The sequence below is a fragment of the Epinephelus lanceolatus genome, chromosome 8 (genome assembly GCF_041903045.1).
Source record: "Epinephelus lanceolatus isolate andai-2023 chromosome 8, ASM4190304v1, whole genome shotgun sequence".
NCBI lineage: Eukaryota > Metazoa > Chordata > Actinopteri > Perciformes > Serranidae > Epinephelus > Epinephelus lanceolatus.
In genome coordinates this window covers 14,645,020-14,658,837 of record NC_135741.1, presented here as the reverse complement: position 1 = coordinate 14,658,837, position 13,818 = coordinate 14,645,020, and the positions used below count along the sequence as shown (strand labels likewise).

General features: G+C 41.3%; 1 protein-coding gene across 1 annotated transcript in view; it reads left to right on the top strand.

The window, feature by feature from the left end:
- LOC117258226 (adenylate cyclase type 6-like) overlaps positions 1 to 13,818 on the top strand; it is a 45,515-nt gene extending 31,697 nt beyond the window's left edge. Inside the window, exons 4-23 of the mRNA XM_033628878.2 lie at positions 1,261 to 1,382; positions 2,092 to 2,203; positions 3,864 to 3,991; positions 4,120 to 4,278; positions 4,797 to 4,938; positions 7,210 to 7,338; positions 7,434 to 7,462; positions 7,551 to 7,698; positions 7,820 to 7,917; positions 9,127 to 9,214; positions 9,305 to 9,421; positions 9,511 to 9,669; positions 9,843 to 10,018; positions 11,246 to 11,272; positions 11,390 to 11,419; positions 11,510 to 11,642; positions 11,856 to 12,119; positions 12,228 to 12,432; positions 12,527 to 12,651; positions 13,549 to 13,818. Of these exons, the coding sequence (XP_033484769.1) occupies positions 1,261 to 1,382; positions 2,092 to 2,203; positions 3,864 to 3,991; positions 4,120 to 4,278; positions 4,797 to 4,938; positions 7,210 to 7,338; positions 7,434 to 7,462; positions 7,551 to 7,698; positions 7,820 to 7,917; positions 9,127 to 9,214; positions 9,305 to 9,421; positions 9,511 to 9,669; positions 9,843 to 10,018; positions 11,246 to 11,272; positions 11,390 to 11,419; positions 11,510 to 11,642; positions 11,856 to 12,119; positions 12,228 to 12,432; positions 12,527 to 12,651; positions 13,549 to 13,677 (2,520 nt within the window). The 3' untranslated portion in view covers positions 13,678 to 13,818. The remainder of the gene's footprint in view (positions 1 to 1,260; positions 1,383 to 2,091; positions 2,204 to 3,863; positions 3,992 to 4,119; positions 4,279 to 4,796; positions 4,939 to 7,209; positions 7,339 to 7,433; positions 7,463 to 7,550; positions 7,699 to 7,819; positions 7,918 to 9,126; positions 9,215 to 9,304; positions 9,422 to 9,510; positions 9,670 to 9,842; positions 10,019 to 11,245; positions 11,273 to 11,389; positions 11,420 to 11,509; positions 11,643 to 11,855; positions 12,120 to 12,227; positions 12,433 to 12,526; positions 12,652 to 13,548) is intronic.

Here is a 13,818-nt window from a genome sequence, read left to right as displayed (position 1 = left end):
CAGACCCAACTCAGATCGACCTGTAACACTAGGCAGTGCTGATCAAACATAAACTAAGATGCTGGTACTGTGTTGCATATATCTTGCCTAAATGTCTCCAGGAACATATTGTAGTTTACTGTTTGGCTTTATTATGAGAATGTGTGGACAGGAAGTGGACGGCAAACTGTTTGCTGTATTGTAAAAACAGAGGCTGAAAAACTGAGATCAAACAGTACAACAAAGCAGTGCTGATTAGCTATGAAACAAGATTCTGTTTTTATGTTGCCTGTATTTAGAACGTCTGTTGTATATTTAAGATGTTAAAGATGACTGGCAACTTGCATTACGTCACCCATCAGCAGGAGCATTTATCGGTCTGGTGCGGCACAGTGAACTCTGGTGGTTGTAGGTTTTCTACCCTTTAGAGCAAAAGCAAGTACGAGAATCCTTTTTCTCTGTTTTCTCTGCTCATGTAGCACCAGTTTCAAAAGTATTTGTGTCAGTGTGCCAGTTTTAGGAAAAGACCATCTTTCCAGCAGTGAACATCTTCTTTCAGTAAAATTTTAAAGCAGGACTCTTATTTGTTATGGAGAATTTTTACACTACTGTACTGGTACCTTTACTTAATTAAGGGATCTTTGTACTTTAAGACTATAAGACTGGCCGTAATCTATAAGCTTGTTATGATTAACAAATCCCATGAAGAGACCAAAACCAACAGTAGTCTCAGTACACCTGAAACCCAAGATTCTCAAGATATTAATGTTTGTAAATGGGTCACAGATTTGTTTTTCATTTTTAAAAAGGCTCCGATTTTCTGAAACAGCTTTCACCCACATAATGGTGAATATTAACAGCATCAGGACGGTGTATATTGGGTCAACTCAAAATGAACTACAGCGCTGATGCTCATCATAATGAAGGAACATGTCAGCCGGTGCAACAGTGTGGCTCGCTGATCTGTTTGTAATAGTTTTGGGACAACAGTGGAGCTCCATGGCAAGATACATCAGTCTTTGGCTACACAGACTTTGTTAGAGGATTAATGTATTGTTTTTCTCTTCATGGGATTAGTCGGCACACTTGTCTTTTAACTTTTGCCTCGTCCTGTTTATTTATTCCAAATCACATTACCTGAACTCGCTCCTGGAACCAGCTGTTGCCCTGTGATTAACATACAAACACATACACTTGACATGTTGCGCATAAACAGTAACATTGTGAATGACACGATCTGCATTTTGTTTCTTTTTTGTGTGTGTGTGTGTGTTTTTCCAGGAACGTCTGTTGCTTTCAGTGTTGCCAAGGCACGTTGCCATGGAGATGAAGGCTGACATCAATGCCAAGAAGGAAGACATGATGTTCCACAAAATCTATATCCAGAAACACGACAATGTCAGGTCAGCCGGGACACTTCATTCCATGTTTTACCCATGAATTAGAACGTCACCTATTTTACCCACCTTGTTTTCTCTTACAGTCGTAGTAGTAATAGAGTACATGATATGATGTACCACGGTGTAGCATATCATGTCATCCTCAAAACATAAAAATACATGTGGTGCTAAATCCCGTAAAATTGATCACAAACCAATTTTTTTCTCAAAATTTTCCCTGAGAATGATTCACAACACATTTGTACACACACACACACACACACACACACACAAGCGTGCTCACAGAGTCATAAGAGGGTAGAGTGGTTTGGCAGAGTGGAGGCTAATTAACACTAGTGAGGGAATACTTAATCACCAGCAGCCAAGATAAGATAATCCCCAAAGATGGAGAGCTTCAGCACACATTCAATTACAGCACTGAGCAAACGCACTGCACACAGTCCCTCTGTCCCTCACACACAAACACACGCACACGCACACACACACTGGCACAGATCTCCTTCAGAAGACTTTAAGGTCAAACGTCCTGCCTCTCTCAAGGTCAGCAGCCCTGATAGTAAAACACTGCAATATGCCGTATAACTGAAAATATAATCAGCTGCTCACGCTCAAACTTTAACACTAAACCTAAACAAAGATGCTTTACAGGATTTGCCAAGGACTAACTGTGTTTTCTTGTCTGTCTTTTCCACCTGTTTTATGTCGTCCTCAGTATTCTGTTTGCAGACATCGAGGGTTTCACCAGCCTGGCCTCTCAGTGCACGGCTCAGGAGCTGGTCATGACACTCAATGAACTCTTTGCCCGTTTCGACAAGCTGGCATCAGTAAGGATCCACAGCGTCCTTTCTCCTATATATGTCTCGACCTTCTCATGTTACATTGTGTTCTCTAGAGGAATAGTTTGACATTTTGGGACATGAAGTAGCTTTAGAGGTGTTGATAGTTACATTTTTGTTACCAGGTCCAGGTTAGTCAAATCAGGGCAGTTTTGTTCACATAGTCCAATATCACAAATCACAAATTTACCTCAAGGGGTTTTACAGTCTGTACAGCATACATCACCCTCTACCCTTAGATCCTCGATTCTGATAAGTAAAGACCCTCCCCAAAAAAACCTTTCAAGCTGGGGTGGACAGTTTTATGTTGGTGTCATTGGGCAAAACTCCCATGATAATCTTTGAGCATATTGTAATTGAACTGGTCTGAGAGAACACCAGACTTCTGCACCTCCTCTTGGCTCTGTTTTCAGGCTTTAAAAAATATAGGCTGTGACGGAACACTTTGGCCAATAACAGGTCATTTCAGGGAGAAGGTGTTCCAATTGGCTTTTCTACTAATGCAGCTGTGCGTGCACGTCCCTTTGGCTGGTTAAAGCCTGATTCAGTGGCGGAGAATCCTGCAGAAACATTTGATGTTACAGTATTAGCAACAAATGGCTACACTGCAAAGCAACCATAAAAAAGGAAGCGGGACTTATCAAAAGCAGAGTCTAAAAGAGAGTCTGACAATAAACAAAACATGTCAATATTGGCGAAGCCTTTCAGAGATGGAGAAAAAATGTTGCTCATAATTTAGTCTTCTGCTGATTGGTCAAAAGCTCTCTGCTGCGGATTCAAGTTCACTTTTATGTAGGTAACATTAGCTAGAGCCTCGAATCAAAGTGTGTCGTCAGCCTCACTCCTCGTCACTACAGACCACCTCAGAGCAGGCAGCAGCTCTGGAAACAGTCCCTCAGTCAGCGCCCACAGCAACCTGAATTCAGCCAGTGCTAGTGGACCATGGTGCTCAGGTCAGATCAACAAACATTCTGTGTCTGCCATTAAACAGGTTAGACCTGTTGCTGGCCACCAGACTGCTATGACACCTGGCGCTGGTGGGTTTGTGATGGCCAAATTCGAACCACCACAGCCAGTAACTGAGCCACTGCCTGCTCTCCTTCAGCAGGGATTAAGACGAAGGGGCCGCAGAGTGCTAGCTAGCTAATTCTTCTCTGATTTGTGGTCTAATATAGAGAGGGGGCAAGGAGGGGCTGAGTGAATGTGCTGTGCATGACTGTTTAATAAAACATAATTAAATCAATTAATGCATAGAAAACACTGGGTTACTGTATGAAGCACCTGCATATGCCCATGGTCGTCTGGTGGGAGGAGCTTAGCACAGAGAGGGAAGAGCTGCAGGAGGAGGATGTATTTTCAAAGTCTGCTGTTTATTTATTTTTTGTCTTTTCCAGAAAACAGCATACCCCGACTTTAACAGGAAAAAAAATTAAAGGTTTTCCCGCAACTTCCAGTCATTATACTAAGCTCAGCTAATGGTCTCCTGTCTCAAGCATCATCCTAGCAGACAGATATGACAGTGGTATTAAGAAAGTGAAGAAACATATTTCCCAAAATGTCTTAACTATTCCTCTATTGCTTTATTTATATACATATTATATGTATTTACTTCTAATCTTTTGTCCTCTCCTTTCTCTCTCTTTCTCAGGAGAATCACTGTCTACGTATTAAAATTTTGGGTGATTGTTATTATTGTGTGTCCGGGCTGCCTGAGCCCCGGGCTGACCACGCCCACTGCTGTGTGGAGATGGGCGTCGACATGATAGAGGCGATCTCGTGAGTACACACAGTTGTTGTGTGCACAGTGTTTGTTTGTTTGCTTTGTTAGTTGTTTGAAGTCTTTTGCAAAGTTTTGTCCTCCCGCTGTGGAGGAGACGCTGATCTTCTGGGTGGTGTACCTGCAGGCTGGTGCGAGAGGTGACAGGGGTCAACGTTAACATGCGCGTTGGGATCCACAGTGGGCGTGTGCACTGCGGCGTGCTGGGACTCAGGAAGTGGCAGTTTGACGTGTGGTCAAATGATGTCACGCTGGCCAATCACATGGAGGCGGGAGGCAAAGCAGGGTGAGGGAAATAAACACAGGTTCACGTTCACACACACACACACACACACACACACACACAAACACAGTTACAGTTTGCATATAATAGGAAACATCACAATGTAGAATAGCTCTCAGTGAATTTCCTTTACTTGATAAAAACATGTTTGAAAAGACCCTTTAAGATTCTTTATAACACATACAGTGAAAGAGGTTCACTTCAAATGCTGCATAACTAACAAACTGATATATCAGTAAATATAAAGATACAAAGAACTACTACTTTTGTGGAGGACATCTTGAAACACATTCTATTATTTTTTATTATAATTCATGTAGTATATTTCTTACAAATTCCCTGACTTATGCTAAACGGTGCATCTGCAGCTGCTACGTTTGTTCAGAAGTATGTCTGGCATTCCCAAGTTCTGCATATACCAATAAAGTTGTAAAAAATTGAAAAATTCACAACCATTTGCACACTGAAATACACACACTTGCAGGTTTGATATACAGTCCTTTGTGTTTTTGTCTGTGTAGGCGGATCCACATCACTAAAGCCACCTTGCAGTATCTGAATGGAGACTATGAGGTGGAGCCAGGCTTTGGAGGTGAGAGGAACGCGTATCTGAAGGAGAACAGCATCGAGACCTTCCTGGTTCTCGGCTGCAGCCAGAAACGGGTCAGTGCACAAAAACACACAAGATATAATCATTTTTATGGCATGCAGTTAAGGAAAAAAAACATTTTTTTAAAGAAAATCAAAATATTTTACATTGTTTCCTATATTGAAAAAATTATCTATTTTTAATTGATATTATTATTACACTTTAACCTTTTAGCAAATCCTTAAAAATTGTTCATACTAGCGTGAGACACTGTGGCACGGGCCTTCGTAGATGGTGCATGAGCTATGAGCATGCACAGAGGTGTTTATGCCCAACACGCTAATTCCTGCAATATGCTCTGAAACTCTGGGCAGCTTATAAAAAGTATTCTGTGGATAACCAAGAGGTCAACAAGTGATACTGGAAGAATGTTACCGTGATAGCAGGCTGCCTGGCAACACCAGTAAACACTAACGTACCACCATACATACATTGTATTTCTGTAGTGTAATTGTAACTCTATGCCTACCCCAAAGTCCCTCTTGGTTGCCACTCTTTCCATGAGGCAGATTTTTAGCTTTTACAGTAACCTCTCATGTTTTTCCACACTCCTCGCTAAAAAGCCTCTCCTCTATGGAGTGTAGTGGCTCTTTCTTTCCAATAATTAATGCCGTTTAACTGTCCCTGTGGTCTCTCAGTGAGAAGTTGTCATTAGAGATCATTAGAGATGTCTGGACAGGCGAACATGCTCAGCCAGTCTTCTCTCAAAGGCATCAATGCTGAACTGAAAAGTGCAGCGTGCACAGTGGGCACTTAGTGACAAAAATTCAGGGGTGCACAACCAAGCACTGTGGCAACTTTTGGAGCCTTTCTGCTCGATGTGAATGAGGTGATTGTCATATTCTAGCATGGAAAGCTCACACCTGGGACACTAAGAAGAGTGCAAACCACACTTTGAGAGTATGCCACCCCAACGTTTGACCATAATGAAAATATGAGTATGTGTCAAACAGCTCTTTAAAACTTAAAATGAAATACTTGAATATAGAATAAAAGTCTGAGAATACAGACTGAAGTGTATTTGTTTAAATACAGTGATGACACCATCTTTTGTTTCAGATAGATTGTGACTACCACACAGGTCACATGACAGCATAATGAGGAAATGTATCTACAAATTTAAACCGTCAACGCAACATTTCTGCAATGGCCATCATGTTGTAGGAAGTGTAAAGTAATTTCTCTGCTGTTGTCATAAGTTTTGCATCAGCAAATAATATCCAGCCATTATGTTTCTTTTCCACTAAGACAACAATCTTTGTCAATAAAGACAAAAAAGAATTTGTAAAGAATTTAACACAGCCAACACTAAGCCTGATTTATGCTTGCTGTAAGGTCACAGGATTTTTTGTAACTAGGTGCTGCCTTTTAATTTCAACATGGATCCTGCTTGGGCGAACACTGGCCGAGCAGGTTTGCCTGTACAGATATTTGTATGATTCTTCATTTAGAGACCACAGGCAAAGTCAAATGGCTTTGAATTATTACAAAGAAATAGCTGCTGGACTGGAGACAGAAGAGGCTTTTTGACACAGAGTAAAAAGTACTAATCACAGTACACAAATGTTTGGTGATACATCAGTGTTTACTACTGTTGCCAGGCAGCCAACTTTTCCGATAACAGTCTTCCAGAACACTTGTTAACCTCTTGTTGACTCATAGAACATTTTGTATGTGTGCCCCCTGGCGTTTCAGAGCATATTGTGCACGAACAACACATTGAACATAAACGTCTCTGTGCATGCGCATAGCTCGCACATCATCCAAGGAGGGAGAGTATAAACAAAGCACATACATGTGCACACACAAGATTGTCTAGTTAGCATTTTCAGTTGCATTCAGTATTGTCATACCTTTATTTCTTAGTATCAAGTTGTCTTTGTTCTTAGACTATTATTCCATATTTAAAAATACCTCATATTCTCAGAATTAAGTTTGATATTCTCGTGTTTTCAAGTCATAATTTACAAATGTGAAAAGTATCCTTTAAAATGAAATATTGATCAAAGTCTCCCAGTCTAGGGTGGAAAACTGATTGTCAGATACATTGCTGCATAACAAAGTGGGGTCTAGATTGTGAAGAAGGCATGATCTGAACAGATGAGAGTGGACAGATTTGTGAATGAAGTCATCTCTCCAGATCCTGAACTGACTGTGCGCTTCCCTCGTGGGTGTAATAAAAGAATAAAAAGAAGCTCTTCCAGTGTATTTAGTCACTTATATTGTCATTGACTGTGCTGTATGAGAACAGTTGGTCAAGCCTTCATGTTCTTCCCTCTGAGCAGAAGGAGGAGAAGGCGATGATGGCGAAGATGCAGCGGACGAGAGCCAACTCTAATGAGGGTCTGATGCCACGCTGGGTCCCTGACAGAACCTTCTCCAGGACCAAAGACTCCAAAGTCTTCAGACAAATGGTGAGACTCAGCACCAACACACTCCTTCATGGTGATGGAGTCGAGCTGCAGTATGTGTCTGTGAGACTCATATTTTCTGTCTCTTTCTTCTTCAGGGGATTGATGAGAGCTCCAGTAAAGACAAGTGAGTACTGACTCATGATGCTTACACGCGTGTGAACACTGCTGCATTACAGTTTCAGATTTTATTAACAACCATTATGGTTTCACAGCCGTGGCGTTCAGGAGGCCATGAACCCGGAGGATGAGGTGGATGAATTTCTGGGGCGAGCCATCGATGCTCGCAGCATCGACCAGCTGAGAAAAGACCACGTAAAAAAGTTCCTGCTCACCTTCCAGACATCAAGCCTGGAGAAAAAGGTTCAAACTAATATCCAGAGAACCGTCTTTGCTTCTTCAACTTAAATATAATGAATATATGGAGGAGGGGACCAGCTGCTGCTCATATCTGACTCTCTTCTTCTGCTGTTTCCTGTTGCAGTATTCCAAGAAGGTGGATGATCGCTTCGGAGGCTACGTTGCTTGCACGCTACTAGTATTCTGCTTCATATCCTTCATACAGATTGTTGTCTTTCCACAGTGAGTACTTCACATGTTCACAGATTGTAGATCGTTCAGTATGTACTGTAATTTTTTTAAAGGGACAGTTCACCCAAAAAAATGTAAAATACATATTTTCCTCTTGCGTGTAGCGCTATTGATCAGTCTAGATTGTTTCGATGTGAGTTGCCAAGTGTTGGAGATATCAGCCATAGAGATGTCTGCCTTCTCTCCAACATAATGGAACTAGATGGCACTCTGCTTGTGGTGCTCAAAGTATCAAAAAATACATTTTAAAAACTCAACAGCAATGTCTCTTTACAGACATCATGACCTGGTTACTCAAGATAATCCACAGACTTTGTTTGAGCAGTTTCATATAGGAACTATTTTTTTCTTCTGAACTACACCCACCAACCGTATCACTGCTTAGAAGGAAGTGTGCATCTACTGCTAGCTCATCTAGCACCACTGAGCTAGCTAACACTACAGCTCAGCTGAGGAGGATGCCACTAATATTAACATCTCGCGGTGTCACAAGCACAGGCCTCTCATCCATGAGTAGATGTATGCTTCCTTCTGCGCAGTGATACAGTTAGCAGGTGTAGTTCAGTAGAAAGAAAACAGTTCCTACATAAAACTGCTCACAACAAGGTCTGTGGATTATCTTGAGTAAACAGGTCATGATTTCTGGAAAGAGACGTTGCTGCTGAGTTTTTTAAATGTATTTTTTGGCACTTTGAGCACCACAAGCCGAGTGCCACCTAGTTCCATTATATGTATATAATATGTATATGTATATAAATATGTATCTTTGATTTGGGGGTGAACTGTCCCTTTAAAGATGCGTACAAATCTGCAGCTTGGTTCATTTGTGTGTATATTTATTTTTAAAGAGATATAAAAGAATGATTATGAGAATTATTAGTGTAGACTGCAACAAGACCTCATATATGTGCATGTCCTCGGGGAATCAGGAAAAATAAAGTTCCATAATACTACAGGTGGAAATTTACTGTTTGGATATGTGTCACTTTTTATCGGCAAAGTGCTAAAATACAGTACGAAACAACACACCTCTGTCTTCAAAGCTTTCCACTTTTGGATCAATAAGGGGAAATCCCTGTGCATATGTGTTACCATGGTTACCAAATAAATATATACTCCGCAAGAGTTTGATTGAAGCTTTAGATGTGAGAGCACCCTACATGTTTCTGTGTAACTGTGTTTCTGTATTCTACCTTGCAGCACCCCGGTCATGCTGGGAATCTATATCAGTATCTTCGTCATACTCGCCAACATCCTTTTCATCTGTGCCATATATTCATGCATCAAGGTAGTGGAGCTTTATTAAAACTCTGACAGATATTTTACCTATGTGTCCGTATGTGCATGTACTGTACCTGCCTCTCCCCTCCTCTCGTAGCTCTTTCCAGCTGCAATGCAAACTGTTTCAAAGAAGATTGTTCAGTCTCGCACCAACAGCACCCTGGTTGGAGTATTCACCATCATCCTTGTCTTCATCTCTGCCTTTGTTAATATGGTGAGATTCAAGTGGCAGAATATTCATTCAGTATACATGTTCATACATGTCTAAATCATGCTGAATACATGTGTTTGCCTTCACTGCAGTTTGCCTGTGACACCAAGAGCTTGACACAATGTGTCGCCGAGAAGCTGAACACCTCCGCAGATCTGGTGACGCCCTGTGTGATCCGCAGCTTGAATGTGTCCATTGAAGGGGGTCTAGAGATCTGTCCGAGCAAAGGCCCCTCCTGCCCCTTTCCTGAGGTGAGTTCATCATTATGTCACCACTCCACTGTTTGTGCTCCCCGCACGGCTTGTCGAACCAATTCAAAAAGAAGAAAATGTCACATTTGCATTTGTGTTTTTTTTTTTTTTGTTTGTTTTTTTTCTCGAGATCTATTGTTGATAATGCCTCTTTGTTATGCCGCTCTCTCCAGTATTTCAGCTACAGTGTGCTGCTGACGCTGCTGGCCTGCTCAGTGTTCCTGCAGATCAGCAGCATAGGGAAGCTGGCCCTCATGCTGCTCATCCAGCTCACCTTCCTGCTGCTGGTGGAGTGGCCACAAGTAGCACTATTCGACAACGCAGACCTCTTTGTCACCTCCAATGCCATGTAAGTACCACAGGCTGGGAATACTAATGTAGAGGGTGGTGGGGTAATGTTGTATGTATAAAACTAGTGAGCATTTTTTTCATGTATGAATGTAGAGCTTACTTTGTGAATACCGAGCAAATTTCAATAGCATTACCTGTCAATGGGTTTAAGTCTAACAAAAGCTGGTGTTGAAAGCTCTGTCCTTCTTTTTTATTTTTTGTTTTATCAGACATTTCCTGGTCTAAATTAGGAGACTTTTCCAACTTTAGGAGGCTTTGTTTTATTGTGGAAAATGTCAGCCCTGATCAGTAGGCGATTTTAGGGGTGATGCCATCCCTTTTGTTAGCAAAATGACCAAGATGTGACCCCTTGTTCAACTGCCATCCCTCTTCATTTCCCGGGCCCAGAACAGACCCTAACATTTTAGAGAATTATTACATTTTGACGGAGCGTTTCTTTTTTAACCGGCATAGCTTTTGTAGCACTGGTTTTGCGACCAGGAAACTCGCAGACCAATTGAACGTGTTAAATTATCTAACATGATGCTACCTAACCAATCAAATCTGTGCGTTACGACTCAAGTGAGTGAGATACACACATGGGGGAGATGAAACGAGAGAAAACAGTCTGAGATATGAGAGCCAGAGAGAAGTAATCTCACAGGAAGCATCCTAAAGAGAGAAACGTAGACAGTACAAACAGAGCTTTTAATCAAAAATGGACACACTCGTATATGTTCATTCTTCCCACGGGGAGTTCAAAACCAAAACATCTCACTATATGTTGCGTGGCGATTATTAAGCAGCAATGTGAAGCGCCACTACGAGACAAAGCACAGAGGATCTTTTGAGCAAACATACCCACTCAGATCCTAATTAACTGGGACAGAAAATAAAAGGTGGGAGGGTCCATCCACCATGTTTAAATTTAACAAGTCGCCTACTAGCCTTGATCCATGGAGCAGTTTGGCAGATTTTGTTTAATAAATATAAGTGTTTTAACATGCTCATAATCCCCGAACTAAGGTATTAAAAAAAGTATCAGAATCAAAAGTGAGGTATCAAACGTTTTAAAACAATATACAACTCTTTTTGGATGATGTCCCTATTTGTGCCATGAATTAAAGCATGTATGAATTTAAATATATATTTTTATTTTAGTCATATTTCACACTTTTTATATTCTCACCATTTGTTCTGATGTTACCGTTTTTTGTTTTTTGTTTTTTGTTTTTTTCCTTTTTAGTGATTTAAATGAAACTAGTGCTCAATGGTAAGAATTTAAATTTGTATTTGACTCAATGGAAATACTTTTAATAAATAAATATTATCATGATTATTTGCTTTATTTGTATTGACCAGAATGTATTTTTTATGTTTGTACTCTTAGGTCCAGTTTCAATGAAACTACAAACCAGTGGTAAGATCACATTCAGTGTTACTTATCTCCTGTTCGATCGTCTCAAAGCTTTATTTCCAGTAATGTGACCATGTGTCCGTCTCTTTGCAGCCCATTTGTTGTGACCAAAGTGTCCCTGAGGGTCATGACTCCAGTGATCCTCACAGTCTTTGTCCTGGCACTGTACCTGCACGCCCAGCAGGTCGAATCTACTGCACGCCTCGACTTCCTGTGGAAATTACAGGTACGTGCAGCATCCACTAGAGGGCGTCGTCTCACCATGTGAGCTACAAACACAAGCGCTTCACATTTCTGCAAAAGCTGAAGATGATTAAGCTGTCTCACGATTTATTAATGTCCTATAATAGAATATCTGCAGCCTTGTCTTCACCTCGACCCTGACAGATATTTTATTGCAGCATCATAACAACTAAATATATATCACCTCCATTCCCAGGCCACAGAGGAGAAGGAGGAGATGGAGGAACTGCAAGCCTACAATCGTCGCCTCCTCCATAATATTCTGCCTAAGGACGTAGCCGCTCACTTTTTGGCTCGTGAGCGGCGTAACGACGAGCTATACTACCAGTCCTGTGAGTGTGTGGCCGTCATGTTCGCCTCCATCAGCAATTTCTCTGAGTTCTATGTGGAGCTGGAGGCCAACAACGAGGGAGTGGAGTGTCTCCGACTGCTCAACGAGATCATCGCTGACTTCGATGAGGTAAAGTCTGTTGTAAAGCTCAGTGTGTTGTCCCTTTTACCTTTGCTCACAGCTAACTTTAAAGAGAAATGTCTGAGTTGCTCAAAAGTGATCACTTCCTGTTCTCAGATTATCAGTGAAGAGAAGTACAGGCAGCTAGAGAAGATCAAGACCATTGGTTCCACCTACATGGCGGCCTCCGGTCTCAATGACTCTACCTACGACAAGGAGGGCCGCTCACACATTACTGCACTGGCTGACTACGCCATGAGGCTGAGGGAGCAGATGAAGTACATCAACGAGCATTCCTTCAACAACTTCCAGATGAAGATAGGTACGGAGACAGCATGTTGAATTTCCAGCTCAAGATTTAAAAGTTTGAAGCAGCTTTGTTGATTCCGTAAAATGTTTTTGTCTCTAATTCTCAGGTCTGAACATTGGACCAGTGGTAGCAGGGGTTATTGGTGCACGGAAGCCTCAATATGACATTTGGGGAAACACAGTCAATGTGGCCAGTCGTATGGACAGCACAGGTGTACCTGACTGCATACAGGTAGGCGTCTGTAACAGCTAATGTAATTCAGTCAAAACAGGTTTTTAAGTTGAAGTCAAGATGTCAGTAGACGGGTTTTATGTAAAGATTTAAAATGGACGTATTTAAGTATTAAAAAAAGATTGCAATAATATTTATGAAACATGCTGTTAAATCTCTCATATTTTCTCTTAATCTTCTGTAAAAATAAATAAGAGACGTCAATTCCAGACACACTAAACATCCTTAACCATTTAAATCTGCTCTTACCAGAGGCCTGTTCTAAGAGGCCAGTTCAACTTACCCAGGATATCTTTTCATTCTCTGGTTTGACTAACCCTAAGATTGTCCATATGGATAACTGGTACTACAAAGCTGGTTATCAACCAGTTCAGTCAACTCTGGATTTTCCTATCCAGCCACGAGCATGTTTATGTGAAAGAGGTGCGGCTGTTAATGACGATATAAAACTTATCTTGGTGAGAGGGCTCCCAACTATTGGTGAATCTCAGAAATCAGTGGGTAGTAACAAAATAAGAACAATTTGGATGCAAACAAAAATAAAATAACATTCGTTCATGTATCGCTTCCTGCATGAGGCCCTGTGTTTGAAAAACATTACATTCAGTGGCCACTTTATTAGGTACACCTGTAAAATTTGTTGCTGTTAAATGCAACAGCTTTAATTCTTTATGAAGTTTAAAATGTTGAGTTTTGTTGATTGGTGATCTCTGTAAATGAAATTCTATGTTTATTACCAAGGCCGTAGTTAAAGATGGTGTATTGGACGACATTATATTGAGAGGGGGAGAATATTATTGAAACATCTCTGAATATAACACAGCATAACAACATAACAGTTTCATCAGCTAAATACTGATCCAGTTTCATACAAATCTTTTTCCGTTCTGCGCTCAGGTGACTACAGACCTGTACCAGGTGCTTGCAAACAAAGGGTACGTGCTGGAGTGTCGCGGGGTGGTTAAGGTCAAAGGTAAAGGGGAAATGACGACCTACTTCCTGAACGATGGACCGCCCAACAGTTAGCAGCCGTGGCAGCAGCAGATGTCGGGACGATCCCCACTGCAAGGACACAGCACCAGTGAGCAAGGACTCACAGTGTGAGCGAATGGCTAAAAAAACTCGAGATGCCATCACTTGGATCCCAAGTAAAGAGGAAAAAATAAA